At 32.3% G+C, this 23,393-nt stretch overlaps 2 protein-coding genes across 2 annotated transcripts; both read right to left on the bottom strand.

The window, feature by feature from the left end:
• Positions 1-1,999: 1,999 nt before the first annotated feature.
• Positions 2,000-8,610, bottom strand: LOC119603334. The gene is made up of 5 exons (XM_037955339.1): positions 8,525-8,610; positions 8,250-8,450; positions 5,789-6,777; positions 2,211-3,021; positions 2,000-2,138 (listed from the first exon to the last, which is right to left on the bottom strand). Exons 1-5 carry the CDS (start codon positions 8,608-8,610, stop codon positions 2,000-2,002), a joined length of 2,226 nt encoding a protein of 741 aa, XP_037811267.1.
• A 3,436-nt stretch (positions 8,611-12,046) lies between these two features.
• On the bottom strand, positions 12,047-17,641 carry LOC119603333. Its single transcript, XM_037955338.1, has 4 exons — positions 17,530-17,641; positions 14,187-14,313; positions 12,523-14,120; positions 12,047-12,458 (listed from the first exon to the last, which is right to left on the bottom strand). Exons 1-4 carry the CDS (start codon positions 17,613-17,615, stop codon positions 12,047-12,049), a joined length of 2,223 nt encoding a protein of 740 aa, XP_037811266.1. The 5' UTR covers positions 17,616-17,641.
• Between the last annotated feature and the right edge of the window lie 5,752 nt (positions 17,642-23,393).

Here is a 23,393-nt window from a genome sequence, read left to right as displayed (position 1 = left end):
TAATGTTTTTTGAAATACTTTTTTTACGAATCTTATTTTTATAATTTATGCCTTTAATAAATTTAAACGAAAAAGTTTGAATTTTTATACAAATTTTGGCCAAAATTTTGTTTGGACGTTTATCAGAGGACTAAACAAAGACATTCCAGACTAAATTATACTAATCTAGTTCGATTTGACTTCTTTATAATCGTTCAAGTCGAATTACCTCAAGACGAGTTTATAGTCGGATGGACGCAACCCTTATAAAAGTGTCTTCAATCTAGTCCCATGGAAACTTCATCCATTTAGTCGACTCTATTTAAGACGAATCGTTACTATCCTACTCAAATCGACTCTATTCCTATCGAATTGACTGAAATCTAGTCAAATTGACTATATTCTAGTCGAATCGACTCTATTCTAGTCGAATTGATTCTAATTGACTGCAATCTAGTTTAAACGACCCTATGCTAGTCGAATCAATACTATTCTAGACAAAATAACCATATTCTAGTCCAATTGACTTTATTCTATTCGAATCTAATCTAAATCGAATAGACCCTGTTCTAGATTAATAAACTTTGGTCTAGTCGAATCAACTTTAGTCTTGTCAAATCAACTTTATTCCAGTCTAGTCGACTAGTCAAATCGACTTTATTCTAGTCGAATTGATCAACCATAATTTAGTCGAATCGTCACCATTGCAGTCGAATTGAATTATTCTTGATGCACTGTTTTTATTCTAGTCGAAACGCTCTATTCTGGTCGAATTGACTTTTTACTAGTCCAGTCAACTTTATCGTCTCTATATTGTAGTCAAATCGACTGTGTTCTAAACCAATCGAATTTACTCTAGTCAAATTGACTCTATTGTAGTCGAATCAACCATAATTTAGTCGAATCATCTTCATTCTAGTCGAATTGACTTTATTGTTGTCCCACTGATTTTATTCTAGTCGAAACGCTCTATTCTGGTCGAATTGACGTTATTCTAGTCCAATCAACTTTATTCGAGTTAAATCGTCTCTATATTGTAGTCAAATCGACTGTATTCTAAACCAATAGAATTTAATCTAGTCGAATTGACTCTATTGTAGTCGAATCAACCATAATTTAGTCGAATCATTTTTAATCCTGCCGAATTGACTTTACTCTAGTATCATTGATCTTATTCTAGTCGAAATGGGCTATTCTGGTCGAATTGACTTTATTCTAGTCCAATCAACTTTATTCGAGTTGAATCGTCTCTAGTCTAGTGGAATCAGTCACATTTTAGTCGATTTAAATATATTTTAGTCGAATCAACTTCATTCTAGTATATTTAAGTCTATTCTAGTCGAATCGGCTCTTCTTTTACTTTAAATAGTCTAAGCAATTCTTTTCTAGTTGAAACGACTCTGTTTTTATCAAATCGACTTCATTTTAGTCGAACCGTATAAATGTCTCTACTCAATTTGATATGACTCGATTCTAGTTGGATCAATCTCATTTTAGCCGAATGAACTCAGTCGACTCTGCTCAATGTGAATCAACTCTATTCAAGTCGAATCGACGGTATTCTAGTCGAAACAGTTCTGTTCTAGTCGAATTTAATTTATTTCTAATATAGACTCTATTCTAGTCAAATCGTCTCTTTACTAATCGAATCAACACCATTCTGGTCGAAACATTTATATTCAAGTCGAATCGACTCTATTTTAATTGAATAAACTCTGTGACTTTTACTTTAGTCGAATCAGCACTGTAATTGTTTAATCGATTCTATTCTAGTCGAATCAACTCCATTTTAATCTAATTCTATTCGAATCAATTCTATTCTAGACAAATTGATTCAATTCTAACCAAATCAACCAACAAATTTTTAAATCAAATCGACTCTACTTCATTTGAAAGGACTGTATTTTGGTCAAGTGGATCATATACTACTCAAACTGTGTTCTTGTCGGAACAGTACAGTTTTATCGGATATTAACCATTTCTTTGTAATATTGTATTTATTTAAAAAATATATTTTTTTTTACAAAATCAATTCCTCATATAAATCATGATTTAGAACACAGTTTATATGTTGAGCCGCAACATCCGGTGGTTGGTGTCGAGAAACGTACAATCTAGCGAATGGACGTACAATGACATCACAATTTTGATGCGACATACTGTAAACAAACCCAGAAAAGCTATAGCTAACAAAAAAGAAAAAATCAAATTATCTTTACAAATACACTTACTTTGCAGTTGGTTCCAAATAATTAGGTTCACTCTCTGAGTCTCTATTAAAGGTTCTTTCGTATTTAGATTTATAATCATTCTTCCAACGTCTTATTAGCACCACCAAGATTATGCCCAAAAATACCATTAGACATGAGCCCAATACCACAAGACATATAATCCAAATTTGATCTTCTTTTTCTAGCCAAGGTTGTGGTAAAACGTCCGCATGACTATAGCTGCGACAATCGAATGGTGAAATTTTCCAATCGTAAATAATTTTACCATTTTTGAATTTATGCCATATCAAACAAAAGACATAAATTTCCGAGGAATTTAAATTATTTATTATGGTGAAATATTCTTGCATATTTGAGATCACGGTATTATTTCTGGCATCGTGAAAATAAATGACACTCATGTTGGTGAGGAAAGTATTTGTGACAATTTTTATTGCTGTGGCAGAGATAGGTTTAATGAAAAAATGACATTTTGCTTCAACTATCAGTAGGTGGGCTCTCTTATTGGAACAAGAAATAGGCGTTAGTGGGCGGCTGGTTGTAGGGCGACTGGTAGTAGTTGTAGTATAAAATATGGTGGTTCTTTTAGTGGTAGTAGATAAAGTTGGCTTGGGCGTAGTAGTTGTGAAAATTTCTGTTGTTGTTTCAATACTTTCACTTGATGTTTCGTTTGTCTCTTCAGATGTGTGACTACTGCTGCTGGACTCATTACTGGAGTCACTAGAGCTGCTAATTTCACCTGAGGTTACAGTTGTTATAGTGGAATTATCCGGACACTGGGTTGGTGTTGTTGTTGTTTCGGATGTAATTTCTGTAAAGTGTTTAGAATGTAGTTAAATGTATCTGAATTTACATATAGTTTATGTGGCATCTGTATAGTGGTTGGTAGACCGGAGGTCTAGGGTTCGACTCCCACCGATAGAAGCCTAGGCGTATTTCTTCGGGTTTGTCGTATGTATTACATACCAAATAACTAACTAACTAACTAACTAACTAACTAACTAACTAACTAACTAACTAACTAACTAACTAACTAACTAACTAACTAACTAACTACTAACTAACTAACTAACTAACTAACTAACTAACTAACTAACTAACTAACTAACTACTAACTAACTAACTAACTAACTAACTAACTAACTAACTAACTAACTAACTAACTACTAACTAACTAACTAACTAACTAACTAACTAACTAACTAACTAACTACTAACTAACTAACTAACTAACTAACTAACTAACTAACTAACTAACTAACTAACTACGAACTAACTAACTAACTAACTAACTAACTAACTAACTACTACTAACTAACTACTAACTAACTAACTAACTAACTAACTAACTAACTAACTAACTAACTAACTAACTAACTAACTAACTAACTACTAACTAACTAACTACTAACTAACTAACTAACTAACTAACTAACTAACTAACTAACTAACTAACTAACTAACTAACTAACTAACTAACTACTAACTAACTAACTAACTACTAACTAACTAACTAACTAACTAACTAACTAACTAACTAACTAACTAACTAACTAACTACTAACTAACTAACTAACTAACTAACTAACTAACTAACTAACTAACTAACTAACTAACTAACTAACTAACTAACTAACTAACTAACTAACTAACTAACTAACTAACTAACTAACTAACTAACTACTAACTAACTAACTAACTAACTAACTAACTAACTAACTACTAACTAACTAACTAACTAACTAACTAACTAACTAACTAACTAACTAACTAACTAACTAACTAACTAACTAACTAACTAACTAACTAACTAACTAACTAACTAACTAACTAACTAACTAACTAACTAACTAACTAACTAACTAACTAACTAACTAACTAACTAACTAACTAACTAACTAACTAACTAACTAACTAACTAACTAACTAACTAACTAACTAACTAACTAACTAACTAACTAACTAACTAACTAACTAACTAACTAACTAACTAACTAACTAACTAACTAACTAACTAACTAACTAACTAACTAACTAACTAACTAACTAACTACTAACTAACTAACTAACTAACTAACTAACTAACTAACTAACTAACTAACTACTAACTAACTAACTAACTAACTAACTAACTAACTAACTAACTAACTAACTAACTACTAACTAACTAACTAACTAACTAACTAACTAACTAACTAACTAACTAACTAACTAACTACTAACTAACTAACTAACTAACTAACTAACTAACTACTAACTAACTAACTAACTAACTAACTAACTAACTAACTAACTAACTAACTAACTAACTAACTAACTAACTAACTAACTAACTAACTAACTAACTAACTAACTAACTAACTAACTAACTAACTAACTAACTAACTAACTAACTAACTAACTAACTAACTAACTAACTAACTAACTAACTAACTAACTAACTAACTAACTAACTAACTAACTAACTACTAACTAACTAACTAACTAACTACTAACTAACTAACTAACTAACTACTACTAACTAACTAACTAACTAACTAACTAACTACTACTAACTAACTACTAACTAACTAACTAACTAACTACTACTAACTAACTAACTAACTAACTACTAACTAACTAACTAACTAACTACTCTACTAACTAACTAACTAACTAACTAACTAACTACTAACTAACTAACTAACTAACTAACTAACAAACAAACAAACTAACTAACTAACTAACTAACTAACTAACTACTAACTAACTAACTAACTACAACTACTAACTACTAACTAACTAACTAACTACCTACTAACTAACTAACTAACTAACTAACTAACTAACTACTAACTAACTAACTAACTAACTAACTAACTAACTAACTAACTAACTAACTAACTAACTAACTAACTAACTAACTAACTACCTAACTAACTAACTAACTAACTACTACTAACTAACTAACTAACTAACTAACTAACTAACTAACTAACTAACTAACTAACTAACCAACTAACTAACTAACTAACTAACTAACTAACTAACTAACTAACTAACTACCTACCTACCTACCTACCTACCTACCTACCTACCTACCTACCTAACTAACTAACTAACTAACTAACTAACTAGCTAACTAACTAACTAACTAACTAACTAACTAACTAACTAACTAACTAGCTAACTAGCTAACTAGCTAACTAACTAACTAACTAACTAACTAACTAACTAACTAACTAACTAACTAACTAACTAACTAACTATTTAACTAACTAACCAACTAACTAACTAACTAACTAACTAACTAACTAACTAACTAACTAACTAACTAACTAACTAACTAACTAACTAACTAACTAACTAACTAACTAACTAACTAACTAACTAACTAACTAACTAACCAACTAACTAACCAACTAACTAACTAACTAACTAACTAACTAACTAACTAACCAACTAACCAACTAACTACATATTATAGTTGTATATAGTTATCTAACCTAGTAGAATCTACTTTATCCGATAAAATTCCAATCTTATAATCGATCATTAACCCCAATCGTATTCTTAAATGTAAAACAATGTCTATTTACCTGTTTCTTCTTCCGTTATTTCACCATTAGTAGTCCAGCTTATACCCAACGTAGTGCTTACTAGACAATCCAAAACTAAATCATCGACAGGTACATCTTGCCATTCCATTGGTGTATAACATTTGATATTTGTTTCATCTAAAAGTTGCAAGTCTACCAATTTCCATTTAATAATTTGCAACATTTCTTTATTATCACAGGTACACAACCAATAATTAAATGATAAATTTAACTCTAAACCATTCATATGCCTTAGCATTTCTCCCGGTACTGAAGACAAATGATTATTACTTAAATCCAAATGCTTAAGGGTCTTGAGAATACTATCAAATGTCTTGGCTTCTAAAAAAGTTAGGGAACAATATGATAGATCCAAATATTGTACAGCAGTTAAAGTTGCAAAGGTTTTGCTGTGTAAAATATTTTGAAAATTATTATTAGACAAATTTACAGAGGTGAGACGTTCCATTGTTGCACCCTGCAACCAGGACAAGGGATCGTAAACTGTAGATTTGGAAGCCTCTTGCTGTATGACCAAAGAGGTAAGGGTGTCAGAAAAATAAAACAAAAATCCATCACCCTTAAATGTAGACCAGGATATTTTATTAACCAATTGGAAATATTCCAACTGCTGTAAACCCTCAAAGGCAGTCATATCTAATGTTGGAAAACTTGTATTGATTAGTGTCAAATTCCTTAGATTTTTAACAGATTCCTGGGCAAATGCTTTATTATCGATGACAGCTAAATTACAATTGGTAATGTTGATTGTTTTCAGATAATAATTGCCTTGAAAGAAACTGGCCTTCAGTCTACCCGAGGGCAATGAACAATCAATCAATATTAAATCTAAATCTTTATTACATGATTTATACAACTGTTCCAATTGTTTGTAAATATTATTGATATTACCGCCAACACAAGTGAGAGAACAGCTATCTGTAGACTGTATGCAGTTTAATGCACGTGATATTGAGGATTTTATTTGGCTGGAAGGGAGATGAAGATAGAGAAATTATTTATGATTTATTCACTGATAGTCTGAGGTTTTATTTGTATAAAGGAGATAAGAAATTTAGCTGGAAGTTGTTGTATATTTCTGTGATAGAGAAATGAATGATTTTTATTTGGGAATGTTTGCCGATATTCCAGTCGAAGCGAAGACGTTTTAGTAAAAACTGCATTATTGTAGCTGAACCGACTATATTCTAGTCAAATTCTTAGTCATATCGACTCTATTACAGCAAAATCTATTCTAGTCGATTCGAAACAGTTGAAGTCGAATCGACACTATTCTAGACGAACCTACTGTATTCCAGTTGACTCGACTCTATTCTAGTCAAGTCGTTTCGGATCTGCTCATATCGGCTCGGTTCTAATCGAATCAACACTATTCCTTCGGGTTCAGCTGGATTCTAGTTGACTCGACTACTTTGTAGTTGAATCGACTACTTTGTAGTTGAATCTACAGTCAATTTGGCTGTAATCCAGTTCGATTCTAATAAAGTCAGATCGACTCCATATCAGTTAAAACGACTCTACTCCAATCCAATCGTTTCTATTAAAGATGAATATACTTACCGAATCGATTTATTTCTAATCGATTCAATTCTTTTCCAATCGACTCAATTCGATTATAATCGACTTTAATCCAGTAGAATGTATTCAAATCTAGTCGAATAGAGTCCACGGACTCTACATCAGTCGAATCGATTGTACTCCAGTAGAGTCATTCGACTCAGATTCTTGTAGAATCAACTTACTAATCCAATTGAATCGACTCTATTCCAATTAAGACGAATTGATAATACTACAGTCGAATCGCGTCTCTTATTGTACTTTATTCTAATCTAGGCGATTTTATTTCAGTCGTATCGAGCCGATTCTACTCCAGTCGTATCGACTCTATTGTTGTCGAATATATTTCGAATAAATTCTATTCCAGACGAGTCGATTAAATAATAGAGTGAACTAGATGATAGTAGCATCTAGTTCACTCTATTATTCTTTAATCGACTGTATTTTAGTCGAATCTACTTCATTGTAGACGAAAATACTCTATTCTAGTCGAATCTAAACTATTGAAGTCGAATCGACTTTCGTATAGAAAACCGATTGTATTCCAGTTGACTCGACTCTATTCTAGTCAAGACGTTTCGGCTCCGCTCATGTCGGGTCTGTTCTAATCGAGTCAACTCTATTCCTTCCCAATAACTTCTATTATAGTCGAGTCAAATTTCTTCTAGCCGAATAAAATCCATCCTAGTCGAGCCGTCTCTACTCGGGTGTAGTTTATACTTGTCAAGTCGGGTGATTCCTCAGTGTGATTCCTCAATTTGAAAGTCATTTTAAGGAAAAATGCCTATATTTCGTATCGCAAAGTTGGTGAACTTAAACAAGGTGAAAAGGTCTTCAAACCATATGGAAAATTGCATTGAATTCGAACAATATTAAAACTTACCCTAAAGATCCCAAAATGGTTTTATCCGATGAATACATTCCAACATTTGGTTGTAAAGTTTGATCCGGTGAAAACATTATAGTATTTTCTTGTCGAAAATTTTGATTTTTATTATAGGCTTCCCCGGTAAAATCGACATTTGTTAAAATCAATAATAAAACGAAACCAAATAATAAAGGCAGAACAATATATTTACACCAACTAAAAGTAAAATAAATATAAAATTGCTCTATATAAATGACACAACACTTTCCTTCCTTATACAAAACACCTACCGAAATTTCTTAGGTTGATATAATCTTTCGGTAGTTTTGGTCTTTTTTTCATCTTTATATAAATCAAATGATTTTTTATTTAGCATTTAAAACCAATTTTTTCTTTCTTTTTTTAAATAAATTAAACTCCAATTTGCTGCCAGATCTGTTGCCTTATAACTTTTACTATGAACTGATTAGGTTTTTGGCCAGCCAATGTCTATTATTTTATCGAATTTGCGTTTAATAAATTCTCAATTATAATTTACAACTTATTCTAATTGATAAATTAGATTTAAGCTTATCAATGTCAAAGTTATCGCTTAAATACTAAAAATAAAACGAATACATTCGTTTGGAAGTTGACGTATGAATCACATACTAATGAATAAATTAAGTGGAAAGATCTATTTTTTGGTGTTATGATTTTCCAACATTTGTACTCGTACGAGTTATGGAGATAAGACAAGGATTATAAAAGTTAAAAGCATTAATTGGTGGTACTAGTGTTTTGGTTTAGCCATGCGCTTAACTATAGTCGTTGAAAAGGTTGAGTGAGAAGTTGTGAGATATTTCGTAAATATACATATATTCAAATCGATTCTAGTCCAATAGCCTCTATTATAGTCAAATAGCCCGTGTTCTAGTCGAATAGCTTCTATTCTAGTCGAATAGCTTCTATTCTAGTCGAATAGCTTCTATTCTAGTCGAATAGCTTTTATTCTAGTCGAATAGCCTCTATTATAGTCGAATAGCCTCTATTCTAGTCGAATAGCCTCTATTCTAGACGAATAGCCTCTATTCTAGTCGAATAGCCTCTATTATAGTGGAATAGCGTCTATTCTAGTCGAATAGCCCCTATTCCAGACAAAAAGCGTCTATTCTAGTCGAATAGCCTCTATTATAGTCGAATAGCGTCTATTCTAGTCGAATAGCCTCTATTCTAGTCGAATATCCTCTATTCTAGTCGAATAGCCTCTATTATAGTCGAATAGCGTCTATTCTAGTAGAATAGCCTCTATTCTAGTCGAATATCCTCTATTCTAGTCGAATAGCCTCTATTCTAGTCGAATAGCCTCTATTCTAGTCGAATAGCCTCTATTCTAGTCGAATAGCCTCTATTATAGTCGAATAGCCTCTATTCTAGTCGAATAACCTCTATTCTTGTCGAATAGCCTCTATTCTTGTCCAAAAAGACTCTATTCAAGGCGAATTCTGATCAGTATATTATAGTCAAACGGCTCTATTCGCGTCCGGTCAAAATTATACTACTTTAACCCAATTGATAGTATACTAGTTCAGTTGGCGCTATTCTGGTCAATTCTACTATACTCTAGTCGAGTCTATTATCGCACTATTCCACCGTTAAATAAACACTTCAAAACTAAGTTGTATAACATTTGTTACTTCGAAAAGTTATAAGTCCACCAATTGTGTCGCTGTGGTCCTTTGATACTATTGGATTCTTAGAAAAGATCAATCAGAAGGCAGAAATACTCAAATTGACGTAATAGTCTTTATGTGTAGAATTTAGACTACTTGGGACGCTCACAATCAGAAGGCAGAAATACTCAAATTGACGTAATAGTCTTTATGTGTAGAATTTAGACTACTTGGGACGCTCACAATTTAGATATATACCTCCCTCAATTTTAAATTTGACTTGGAAAACCCGTACACAATCACTTTTTCAGTAACTAGAGTTTCAGTGATCTACTCTGTGAGAGACAGGTCCGAGGTATATGGAATATTCCGTATGTAGTGTATATGTTGTTGTAACAGGTTGGCTGTAACTGAATGTTCTTCCCTGGGGAAAAACTTCCGGTTGATACAGCTGTTGCTGAGTTGACAATCTTTGATCGATTGAGAATCGGATCGTTCCGGAGCGGAGATCCAATTGTAGTGTATATTGAAAACCTCAGTTCAATTGTTTAATAAAAGATTTGGTCCAGAGTTCGATAACTCCTCGAATGCGGCTTTTACGAGAAGTTAGTTATCCCTTGTTGCAACATCCACTGACTCCAATTAATAGGTTGGAGCCATCGTATACAGCTATTCTATGCTTCTCATTATATGCATGCAATTCATCTAGCTATCGCAAGGTACTCTCCTCTAAAGAAAGTCAGTTTTGCTTCCATGTTGACAACAATACATGATAACGTGTTCGTGCTCAGAGGTTGATTTCACAATAGATTATATATTAGAGTCTCAATTATTATATGCTGAGTTGTCGAACATTAAGTAGCTAGATCATCGAGTAAATGCAATCGGAAGTTGTTTTCTTGGTTGAAGAATATAAAGCTGGTACTGTAGATCTCCGAGTTGAGGAAAACGAAGGCAGTTTTCTTTATCAAGATCAAGAGTCTGTAAGTTGGTAAAGAGTTATCGATCCAGTTCTGACTTGTGGCATAGTTTTAGTCGTGTTCTACTGCCTGCTTAAGTCTGCTTGACCTGATATCCGGAACAGTAGTATTTTTCTTATTACTACGTCGATATTTGATAGGTAAGCCTGGGATTTTCCCTGATAGTCGGCTTAGTGATTACGAGTCCTATACTTCCTTATTATCAGTAGCATGAGTTTAATGCTTTCATAACAGTCTGCTGACGTAGAATTCGCATCGTCAATGTTCAATGATAGAAAGTCTGACCGAAATTCTGACTAAAAAATTTTAAACTTACGATCAAACCACACTTAACATATAGAAACTGATGCTCTATGTTGCTGTAAACATATAAGAATTAATATCATTGCTTCTTGGAAAGCATTCCAGGATGAAGCTCAATAAAATTCTAACCGAAATTCTGACTAACAAGTTAAATGGAATGAGCGATCCATCCTCTCTTGACACATGGAACATTCGATAATGCAGTAGTGACATAGGAAACAGAATCTATTTAATCAAGGTCGCAATAGAGGAATGGATGAAACGGATCGTTATATGCCACACATCTGGTAGTAAATCATAGGACAGGCAAAGTGAGGTATGTGATTCAACCCTAAGATGCTTAAGATCTTTATATTTGTGCACAAAACTTCTCAGACATTGAAATGCTGAAGTGATAGCACTAAGTGAATACGATAGACCCGATTGAGTTGAGCACACTAATAGACTGAAATAGCAGGTATTTTGGGTTTGATGTCAGCCTGTACCAATTCTATCGTTTTTTGCACGTATGTCCGTATATCTTGCTGCTTGGACCTAAATTAACGTAACTTGACTTTTTATAAAAAATGTTATAGGTTGCAAGGTTCTGAAAGCTTATTGCAATGTTCTGAAAGCATGTAATTATGAAATAATTGCGAATCCAACTTAACTCCTTTTCGAGAAAAAAATTAATTTTTGTCTATGGATTGGTGAAAGATTTGGTTCCATCATATATTTGGATGCTTCTTCTAATTGATTCCATCTAATAACTTATCCCCAATTAAACACATAACTTTGCCATCACACACATTAAAATTTTATAGAAAGAAATTAATTTTTATTACACAATTTATAAACATTAAAGATTTCACATAAAAAAAAACAAACAAATCAAATACTAAACTTGACTATCCAATGTATAAATTGTACCCACTTGGGCATATTCTGGTTTATCTACCGATACACTAAGAGCCAAAGAGAGTGGTGGTTGATCGGCTGGCACTTCGGGCAGCTCATCGTTAGACATGCGTTTAGCACGATAAGGAATTTCGGCATATTTAACCAGATTAGATGTACTAGAAACTGTTTGTAGGGGAGTCAGATAACAACTTTCTGTGTCTTGGTTATCTACTACATCTGGGAGAGTTGTTTCCTCTGTTGCATTAGTGATATATAGCGAGGGGTTGTTGTTATTATTATTTAATTTACTATATGCCGGTATAACTTCATATAAATTGGTATTGATATAACTTTGATAACTGGCTACACTCTCGTTGGATTTGCGTCGTATTTGGGAGCAGGAAAAGGGTCTGAAAGGAAAACTTTTACAAATTTAATTCTATTAATGATAAATATTGCTTGGGAGTTACTTACCCACGTCTGGCCAACTTTTCCTCTTTCTCCTTAATCGTTTGAACAGAGTTCTCTTTAGGCAATACTACTATCTCATCACTATTTGCATGAAGAGTGGTAACTCTCTTGCTGCCTTTAAGTAAAATGGGTTTGCGTTTCAACAGCAAATAGATCATTAAAATTCCGGCAAATGAAAACATTATGATGCCAAAAATAACCAATGACAAACCGGTTACTCTCATGTCTCGCGTTAACCAAGCACTATATTGTACCGCCACATTACCACCTACATGTATGGACTTGCAACTGAAGGGAGAGGTGGTCACTTGATTCTTTTTCACTACACAAAAGGTATAAGCAGTATTGGGTACCAGATCATCGACTGTGGTGACAAACGATATGGAATTGAAGCAACCCAAACCGTATTCATTATAATTTATTTCCATTTTATAATACTGGGTGGTGACCTTGCTAAACCATATTAGACCATAAGAATCATCAAGAATGGAGGGGGAGACAACTTCAACATCTACTCGTAAATTATCCTGAGGTGTGACATCAAATAAAATCAAGGGCCAACGCATGGGTTTCACAATCCTTTGGCTAATATTGGTGGTACCGACCAGACAATCCAACTTCACTAAATCGCCTTTAGTTACAAAACTAGGCTTCTCTATATAATGAGCGGAAGTGGTGGATACCTCTTCTGTTGTTTGCTTATAGAAAGGCCCTTCATTAACCTCTATGGTGGGCATCATATTAGCATCGTTTAAATAGCCAGATGTAGACGTTTTCACAATGGGTTCAGTTGGTGCAAAGTGCTCTAAAGAACTTACACCACATATTTCATCATCGAATACCGACCAATCTCTATACCACTCCGGTTCCGAGCACAATAAGGTGGTTCTATAGTAAATAAAAATAGCTTTAAATTCCATTTGTAAATCACACGAACAAGCCCATTCATTATCGTTGGCATATATCTTTAAATCTCTCGGTAATTCTCTCCAGCCAAATATGCTACGACTAATAGTTTTCAATTTATTATATGACAAATCCAAATATTCCAAAGTCGTAGTGAAATCCGAAAATATATAAGAAGGTAAATATTCTAAATTGGAGTGTGACAAATCCAAATGTTCCAACATGGAGACTTTACTAAATTCTGAATAGCCCATGTTATCGCCGAAATTGTTAAAACTTAAGTCCGCATACAACAAATTATTCAATATATAATCACCACCCGTCACATTGCGCACACTCTTCAAACCCGCTTGTAATGTCAAATATTTTATTTGATACTTTACATAACAGAGAAAATCCGAATAGACTATTTCCAAAGGTGTTTCTTTTTGTATAATAGATAAAGCGCTAAAGTCAGACGATATACCCTCAAAGAAATCCTTTTTCAATTCTTTAATGTGTAGGTTTTCAAAGAAAATCTCTTTGAATCTTCCTTTCGCAAAGGCTCCAGCTTCAATATCAGTTATATTTGCTGAAGCTATATAAAGCGTCTGAACTTTGTCACTGTAATTGCCCAGAAAACCATAGGAGAGAATATTGTCGGGAAATTCATAATTATAAAGACGCAGTTCATCGATGTTGGAACAGAAATAATTCTGAAAGTATTATAATAAATTGCCATTCCTTTCGGGTTTATTGTATTGTATTTTATTTAAACTTACATTTTTCTCAGAAGTGAAAAGAATATCTTTATCGATATCGGTTGATTTACCATTAAAGCAAACAAATTTACACACCATTTGCACACAATTTGGGGGAATACCAGCGATAGTAATGTTGATGTAGGGGCTATAAAGAAAAATATTAGAAATTTTAATCAATTCTATATAATTGACATCTCAAGACCATTTTTAAACTGATTTTGGGAAGCTTAGACTATAGAAGTTCAATAATGAATAGATCCTTGCTAAATTTAGTTCAACGATTTATTGATTTATTACACTGGAGTTATACCTTTGTTTATTTAATTTTTGAGTTTTAATCTGAATTTCAAAGGGTAGCCTTCCTCTGTGGTCTAAATAGCCTTATCGATTAAGCCGATAGTCCCTCAGATGCAATCAAAAGAACTAGGCATCTTTTTCTGTGATCTTCGAGTTCGTTGTGCTGTTGTAGTTCAGTTCTAGTTCAGTTCTAGTTCAGTTCTAGTTCAGTTCTAGTTCAGTTCTAGTTTAGTTCTAGTTAAGTTCTAGTTCAGTTCTAGTTCAGTTCTAGTTCAGTTCTAGTTCAATTCTAGTTCAGTTCTAGTTCAGTTCTAGTTCAGTTCTAGTTAAATTCTAGTTCAGTTCTAGTTCAGTTCTAGTTCAGTTCTAGTTCAGTTCTAGTTCAGTTCTAGTTCAGTTCTAGTTCAGTTCTAGTTCAGTTCTAGTTCAGTTCTAGTTCAGTTCTAGTTCAGTTCTAGTTCAGTTCTAGTTCAGTTCTAGTTCAGTTCTAGTTCAGTTCTAGTTCAGTTCTAGTCAGTTCTAGTTCAGTTCTAGTTCAGTTCTAGTTCAGTTCTAGTTCAGTTCTAGTTCAGTTCTAGTTCAGTTCTAGTTCAGTTCTAGTTCAGTTCTAGTTCAGTTCTAGTTCAGTTCTAGTTCAGTTCTAGTTCAGTTCTAGTTCAGTTCTAGTTCAGTTCTAGTTCAGTTCTAGTTCAATTGTAGTTCAGATTTAGATCAGTTGTAGTTCAGTTCTAGTTCATTTGTAGTTCAGTTCTAGTTCAGTTCTAGTTCAGTTCTAGTTCAGTTCTAGTTCAGTTCTAGTTCAGTTCTAGTTCAGTTCTAGTTCAGTTCTAGTTCAGTTCTAGTTCAGTTCTAGTTCAGTTCTAGTTCAGTTCTAGTTCAGTTCTAGTTCAGTTCTAGTTCAGTTCTAGTTCAGTTCTAGTTCAGTTCTAGTTCAGTTCTAGTTCAGTTCTAGTTCAGTTCTAGTTCAGTTCTAGTTCAGTTCTAGTTCAGTTCTAGTTCAGTTCTAGTTCAGTTCTAGTTCAGTTCTAGTTCAGTTCTAGTTCAGTTCTAGTTCAGTTCTAGTTCAGTTCTAGTTCAGTTCTAGTTCAGTTCTAGTTCAGTTCTAGTTCAGTTCTAGTTCAGTTCTAGTTCAGTTCTAGTTCAGTTCTAGTTCAGTTCTAGTTCAGTTCTAGTTCAGTTCTAGTTCAGTTCTAGTTCAGTTCTAGTTCAGTTCTAGTTCAGTTCTAGTTCAGTTCTAGTTCAGTTCTAGTTCAGTTCTAGTTCAGTTCTAGTTCAGTTCTAGTTCAGTTCTAGTTCAGTTCTAGTTCAGTTCTAGTTCAGTTCTAGTTCAGTTCTAGTTCAGTTCTAGTTCAGTTCTAGTTCAGTTCTAGTTCAGTTCTAGTTCAGTTCTAGTTCAGTTCTAGTTCAGTTCTAGTTCAGTTCTAGTTCAGTTCTAGTTCAGTTCTAGTTCAGTTCTAGTTCAGTTCTAGTTCAGTTCTAGTTCAGTTCTAGTTCAGTTCTAGTTCAGTTCTAGTTCAGTTCTAGTTCAGTTCTAGTTCAGTTCTAGTTCAGTTCTAGTTCAGTTCTAGTTCAGTTCTAGTTCAGTTCTAGTTCAGTTCTAGTTCAGTTCTAGTTCAGTTCTAGTTCAGTTCTAGTTCAGTTCTAGTTCAGTTCTAGTTCAGTTCTAGTTCAGTTCTAGTTCAGTTCTAGTTCAGTTCTAGTTCAGTTCTAGTTCAGTTCTAGTTCAGTTCTAGTTCAGTTCTAGTTCAGTTCTAGTTCAGTTCTAGTTCAGTTCTAGTTCAGTTCTAGTTCAGTTCTAGTTCAGTTCTAGTTCAGTTCTAGTTCAGTTCTAGTTCAGTTCTAGTTCAGTTCTAGTTCAGTTCTAGTTCTAGTTTAGTTCTAGTTCAGTTCTAGTTCAGTTCTAGTTCAGTTCTAGTTCAGTTCTAGTTCAGTTTAGTTCAGTTTTAGTTCAGTTCTAGTTCAGTTCTAGTTCAGTTCTAGTTCAGTTCTAGTTCAGTTCTAGTTCAGTTCTAGTTCAGTTCTAGTTCAGTTCTAGTTCAGTTCTAGTTCAGTTCTAGTTCAGTTCTAGTTCAGTTCTAGTTCAGTTCTAGTTCAGTTCTAGTTCAGTTCTTGTTCAGTTCTAGTTCACTGTAGGTAAGAATCGAAATACTACTGCATTCTAGGATGCTGCTTAATACCAACTGAATCCAATAATTTGATATAGGGACATAATTGGCCGTAAGTCCTGAAGATGGGTACCTATAAATATGATGCATTCTTTGTGGATCTACTAAAAATGTTATCATATATTTTCCAATACGTTTTTTATTACTGGAAACTATTTTCTTATCTATAGTTCAAGGTTTCTTTTTTCGCTATTCCGTAATTTGCAATATCACAATATAAACTATTGATTCTATCACTATTACAGGTGTATTCTCTTCAGATATACAACTAACTATGAGAGTATAAAACTATCATCATTAAAATGTTAACCGTGTATTAAGTAATAAATCAAAATAAGTACAAAACGTTTAATATTAGTAAATATGTACGTATATATTTTATCTATATTTAATGTTTGTTTTTTTTACTTTTTTGTTGGCTAAAAATACCCTACATTACAATATATTAAAATCGGCTGCTCAGTTCCAACACTAGACTGGACTATAGACGTGAGTGTTCACTTAATTAATTAGTCTATGAACTAGCCTATTGATTAATATATAAACTAGTGTATTGGCTAGTCTATTTTCTAGTTATTAGTCTATTGACTACTTAGTTTATCAACAAGCCTATTAAATGAACTGGTCTACAGACTATTGATTAAGGTATAGTTGACATCTCATAGAAATGCTGATAGCTCAATATTTGTTTCCCTATGACTGAAATAAAATTTATATGTAAGTACCTTTTAACTTAAACCCATAAAATAACTGCGAATATTAATAATCGATAAAAGATACAAACTGATTACTATTTTATTATGTTTCATCAGACTTTAGTAACAAACCTGTGAAAAAGGTGACTACACTGCCCTGACATTATAACCAAGTTGCACTAACGAAAATCATGCAAAACTTACGTGACTTCCAAAAGAGTATCCGTTAGTTTCATGACATTTTTTAAAAGTTTTAAACCAGTGGCCGGAGTTAAAATCTCCACACCCATTAAACCACCAGCATTAAGAGAAATATTGAAGAATATGTAATAAATTAAATATTTGAAAAACATTCTAGGTTTTAAATCTGTATTTTTCTGTTAAACAATTAAGGTATTTTTATTAAATGTCTTCGATTTATAATGATTTTTTTCAAATTAAAATCCATTTGCAGATATTTAGACAACTTTTCATAAATTTTTCTTTAGATTCCTTTTTCAAACTGTTTGAACACTTTCCCGTTTGTTTTCGGTAATTTAGCACAACTTTACTCTTGCCTTAGTTAAAATAGACTGAATTTATTGTCTACTCATGGGTAAAATAGGATTTTAGCATTTAGTAAAAATGTCTCTTTATTATTAGAATTATTATCAGTCGTTTTGGGTTTTATCTATTGTCTTTATTTAATAACAGATATTTATTTAGTTTGTTAGACGATTAGGGAGCCTGTTTTATCGTCGCATAAAAGCCCCTAAAACCAATGAAAGTGAAAACTTATTTGGTCTATTATTTTGTATTTATTTGTGGATGAGAACATTTCCATTTGTTGTAGTTTTTTTTTTTTTTTTTGTCTATTTTGGAGTATATTATTTTTGTGTTATTTGCAAAAATTTGCATTGTAATAGAAATTTGATTAGACAGGTAGTTCGATTTTTTTTTATTAAGTGAATCTGTTTGGGGTAGTTTGATTTTTAAGGAGAAGGTTACCTACTTGTTAAAACTGGAAAATAATTTTGGAAAGTTCGCTTTCATTTTCATACAAATTTCTGATTTTTTATTTTTGTTTCAAACTCGGGAACTACTGGCTGAATCTGGGTGGAAACTGATTTTTCTAGTAAAATCCCACGCTGAATCCAAAAGTGGTTTCAGAATGGACCTGGGACCAATATTTCTTTAAAATTCCCGAATTTTGTTTATTCCAAGTAATTTGGCATCTAGGGTCTTGAGGCCTAGAGCTGCAAAAATTTTACCGGAGACCGGAGACGAATATTTCATGAAAATTTTGGAATAAAATTTCAGACGGATTTTACTACAAAATTTTATGTTATCTCAAAATTTTACAAAATTTCCTTTATATTTGGGGCTCTTGTCTTGACTATTGAAAAATTTGCTAGCGAAGTCAAGAACCTTATATATTAGAAAAATTTTGATTTGAAATGAAATTCCCTGTGATATTTGGTTCAAAATTTTTATGAAATATTGGAAATAGCTTAATTCTGAAACCATTTTCGGATTCAGCTTAGATTTAAGACTTAAATCACAAATTTCAGATGCCCTCTTCTTCAAGATCCTCAAATAATAACACAAATTGATCAAAGTAAAAAAAAACATTCGGGAATATTGATGAAACAATGGACCTAGATCCACTTTGAGAACATTTTCGGATTCAGCGTTTGAATTTACCAGATTCGGACAGTAGTTTTGAATCTAACAAAAAAACAAATTTTAAATTTTGTTCTATGTTTAACATTCATCAAGATTTCTGAATTTTTTTATTTTTGTTTCTAACACGGGAATCTCCGAAAGATTTTCCTATGAAATTAAATTTTATCTCATAATATTCTGAAATTTGTTAGCCAAGGCAAGAACAGAACCATAACAAAACCAAATCCGAACTAGAACTGAAGAGAATTGATCTAAAACTGAAGTGAAATTGTTTCAGATCTTGAACTGAATAAGAAACTAATACATTTTTTATTTGTATCTTTATTTCAGATTGCTGTTATTATCTTAAGTATACATCTATTTGTATTGACTTTATACGTTGTTTAAAAAGCCTGGTGGTGGTCCCAATGTGATGATAGTTGAGTGCCTTACCATCAGCAACCACAAAGATAAATAATCCAGGCTTTAAAAAACCAATAACTAAAAATGGTAAAAATGAATGAAATTTTTCTTAAAAAAATATTTTATAATATTTTATGTTTTCTCTTATAAAAGCATTTATGTGACCGATGGCTCAGGCAAACCATATACTGATAGTCGAAATGACTAGGGCATCTGGAATCTGTTGCACGCTTACATTTAAGGTCAAAATTGCAAAAAAAAATGTGCGTCGCGGTGACGTATTATTATTAAACTAATAAAAATCAAGCATACGCAGTGGTGTGCATTTTTCGTGTATGAATTTTTAGATCTTTTTCACAATAAATTATGCCCTACACCACTTTAGTGGCAAAGATATATTGGATCTACGCCAACATTATTGTATACCTATATATGCTCAGAATCATTTTCTGAATCGATTTAGTGACTTCTGTCAGTCTTTCCGTCCGTCTGTAGGCCATGACTAGACTATAGACTAGACTATAGACTAAACTATAGACTAGACTATATAGACTAGACTATAGACTAGACTATAGACTAGACTATAGACTATACTATAGACTAGACCATAGACCAGACCATAGACTAGACCATAGACTAGACTATAGACTAGACTATAGACTAGACTATAGACTAGACTATAGACTAGACTATAGACTAGACTATAGACTAGACTATAGACTAGACTATAGACTAGACTATAGACTAGACTATAGACTAGACTATAGACTAGACTATAGACTAGACTATAGACTAGACTATAGACTAGACTATAGACTAGACTATAGACTAGACTATAGACTAGACTATAGACTAGACTATAGACTATACTATAGACTAGACTATAGACTATACTATAGACTAGACTATAGACTAGACTATAGACTAAGACTATAGACTAGACTATAGACTAGACTATAGACTAGACTATAGACTAGACTATAGACTAGACTATAGACTATACTATAGACTAGACTATAGACTAGACTATAGACTAGACTATAGACTAGACTATAGACTAGACTATAGACTAGACTATAGACTAGACTATAGACTAGACTATAGACTAGACTATAGACTAGACTATAGACTAGACTATAGACTAGACTATAGACTAGACTATAGACTAGACTATAGACTAGACTATAGACTAGACTATAGACTAGACTATAGACTAGACTATAGACTAGACTATAGACTAGACTATAGACTAGACTATAGACTAGACTATAGACTAGACTATAGACTAGACTATAGACTAGACTATAGACTAGACTATAGACTAGACTATAGACTAGACTATAGACTAGACTATAGATTAGACTATAGACTAGACTATAGACTAGACTATAGACTAGACTATAGACTAGACTATAGACTAGACTATAGACTAGACTATAGACTAGACTATAGACTAGACTATAGACTAGACTATAGACTAGACTATAGACTAGACTATAGACTAGACTATAGACTAGACTATAGACTAGACTATAGACTAGACTATAGATTAGACTATAGACTAGACTATAGACTAGACTATAGACTAGACTATAGACTAGACTATAGACTAGACTATAGACTAGACTATAGACTAGACTATATACTAGACTATAGACTAGACTATAGACTAGACTATAGACTAGACTATAGACTAGACTATAGACTAGACTATAGACTAGACTATAGACTAGACTATAGACTAGACTATAGACTAGACTATAGACTAGACTATAGACTAGGCTATAGACTAGACTATAGACTAGACTATAGACTAGGCTATAGACTAGACTATAGACTAGACTATAGACTAGACTATAGACTAGACTATAGACTAGACTATAGACTAGACTATAGACTAGACTATAGACTAGACTATAGACTAGACTATAGACTAGACTATAGACTAGACTATAGACTAGACTAGACTATAGACTAGACTATAGACTAGACTATAGACTAGACTATAGACTAGACTATAGACTAGACTATAGACTAGACTATAGACTAGACTATGAGACTATAGACTAGACTATAGACTAGACTATAGACTAGACTATAGACTAGACTAAGACTAGACTATAGACTAGACTATAGACTAGACTATAGACTAGACTATAGACTAGGCTATAGACTAGACTATATTAGATAGACTAGCTAGACTAGAACTATGACTAGACATACTAGACTAGACTATTAACGACTCATAGACTAACTATAGACTAGACTACGATGACTAAACTAGACTAGACTATATAATAGACTCTATTAGAGACTAGACAATAGAATTGACCATACTATATCATCGTCGAATCAGTACTACAGCTTAAACTACAGACAATTGCTATAGACTAAACTATAATCAACTGTAACAGTTAGTCTAGCTTGACAAATTATCAAATAAATTAAAAACACTAATTTCTTTTTATTTTTGCTTAGCTTTTTCATTTATTTTATATTCTCTTTTTGTTCAGTTTTTTAAATAATTTTGGATTTTGTTTATTATTTGTTCACATAAAATTTAATACTAAATACCAGCCAGTCCAGTACATCTAAGGCTTAAAAGTTAAGTACTTAATTATCTAATAAATACAATAGTTACTTAGTGTTAGATGAACTTAAAATACAACAAAACTTTAAAATTAAATTAATAGCGATGTTTAGTTTACACTATCTGATTAAAAGAGTGGCGTGACATAATCCCCAATGACATTTTGTTCACATGGAAAACATGGGGTGTCTGGACATCCATGAACATTATGATTTTTGACCTTATGACATGTCAGTTAACTTAACAGTTAAAAACTAAAAATTTCGAACAAATTTGTAAATCTTACTGCTGTGTGTGTATTTTATAAAATTTTTATATATTATTGATCTTGTATTAAATTATTAAAAATTTTTTAAAATTATACATATAAAAATCGTTGAAATTACCATAAAAAAAATGTTAGAGAAAATATCGAAATTAGAAAAAGTAATTTTATAAATTCTACTACAATTTAAAGTTCTAATTTTTATTATGAACAAAATAAAACGATCTCAATATTGAGCTTAGTATATGATTTAGAAGAGTTTCTATATACGAAGTTACGAGTAATTAAAGATTTGTTGTAATAATTGATAATACAGTTCGATGGTAGTGCAGTGTAAAAATTGTATGTTTGCTGTATTAATAAACTATTAATAAAGTTATTGATGATTTATTAGAGGAATTTTATAAGGAAAAGGTGCATAGAAAACTACATACTACATTCCTAATGACTTGAGGGAATTGTGTGTAATTCTCAAAAAATTAAAAAAAAAAACTTTTAATTGCAACTGCTTTTCAGATTTAAATCCGAATTATAACAATTTCTAGTCATGAGCAATAACCGCCTAAGTTTGCCTATGAATGACTGAAGTAAGCGACAACATAGTATTGATTTCTTGCCTCATAATGGGAGGAGCTGAAGGGCTAAAAAATATATCCCTTTTGAAGATGTTTTAGTCAACAAAATGGCGTCGATTTTATTCATTACAGTACAAAATCGTGATATTAATAACAATTTGGTAATAGTCATTCTGAGAACTACATATGTCCACCAGTAGAACTTTTGAATAGACTGATAATGCGCTCTGGGCAAAAGGTCTCGCTTAGCTATATATGTAAATATGTATATGTCAATTATCAATCTAAAATTCCGCTGCAAACACCCAATTAGACTGGACTAGCTTGTGGCTACAAAAAAACACAATATTGAGATCCATTTATCAAATATTTAATTCACCTCTACTACCAAAACTTAAAGAACAAATATTTTCCCATCAAGTCTACGTTAGTTTGGTGCTAATAAAAGGCTAATATGTCAGATTTAAAACATTTAATTAGTTTTGCATTATATGGCAACTATAATGTGGAAAGGTGGCAACATTATAAAATAGTTTCTAAGTATATAATTTCAAGATAAACCAATGCCTAT

Source organism: Lucilia sericata, unplaced genomic scaffold (assembly GCF_015586225.1).
Source record: "Lucilia sericata isolate MDLA Ls3-8-SP2 unplaced genomic scaffold, ASM1558622v1 Contig000294F_arrow, whole genome shotgun sequence".
Classification (NCBI taxonomy): Eukaryota; Metazoa; Arthropoda; class Insecta; order Diptera; family Calliphoridae; genus Lucilia; species Lucilia sericata.
This window is presented reverse-complemented; position numbering and strand designations above follow the sequence as displayed.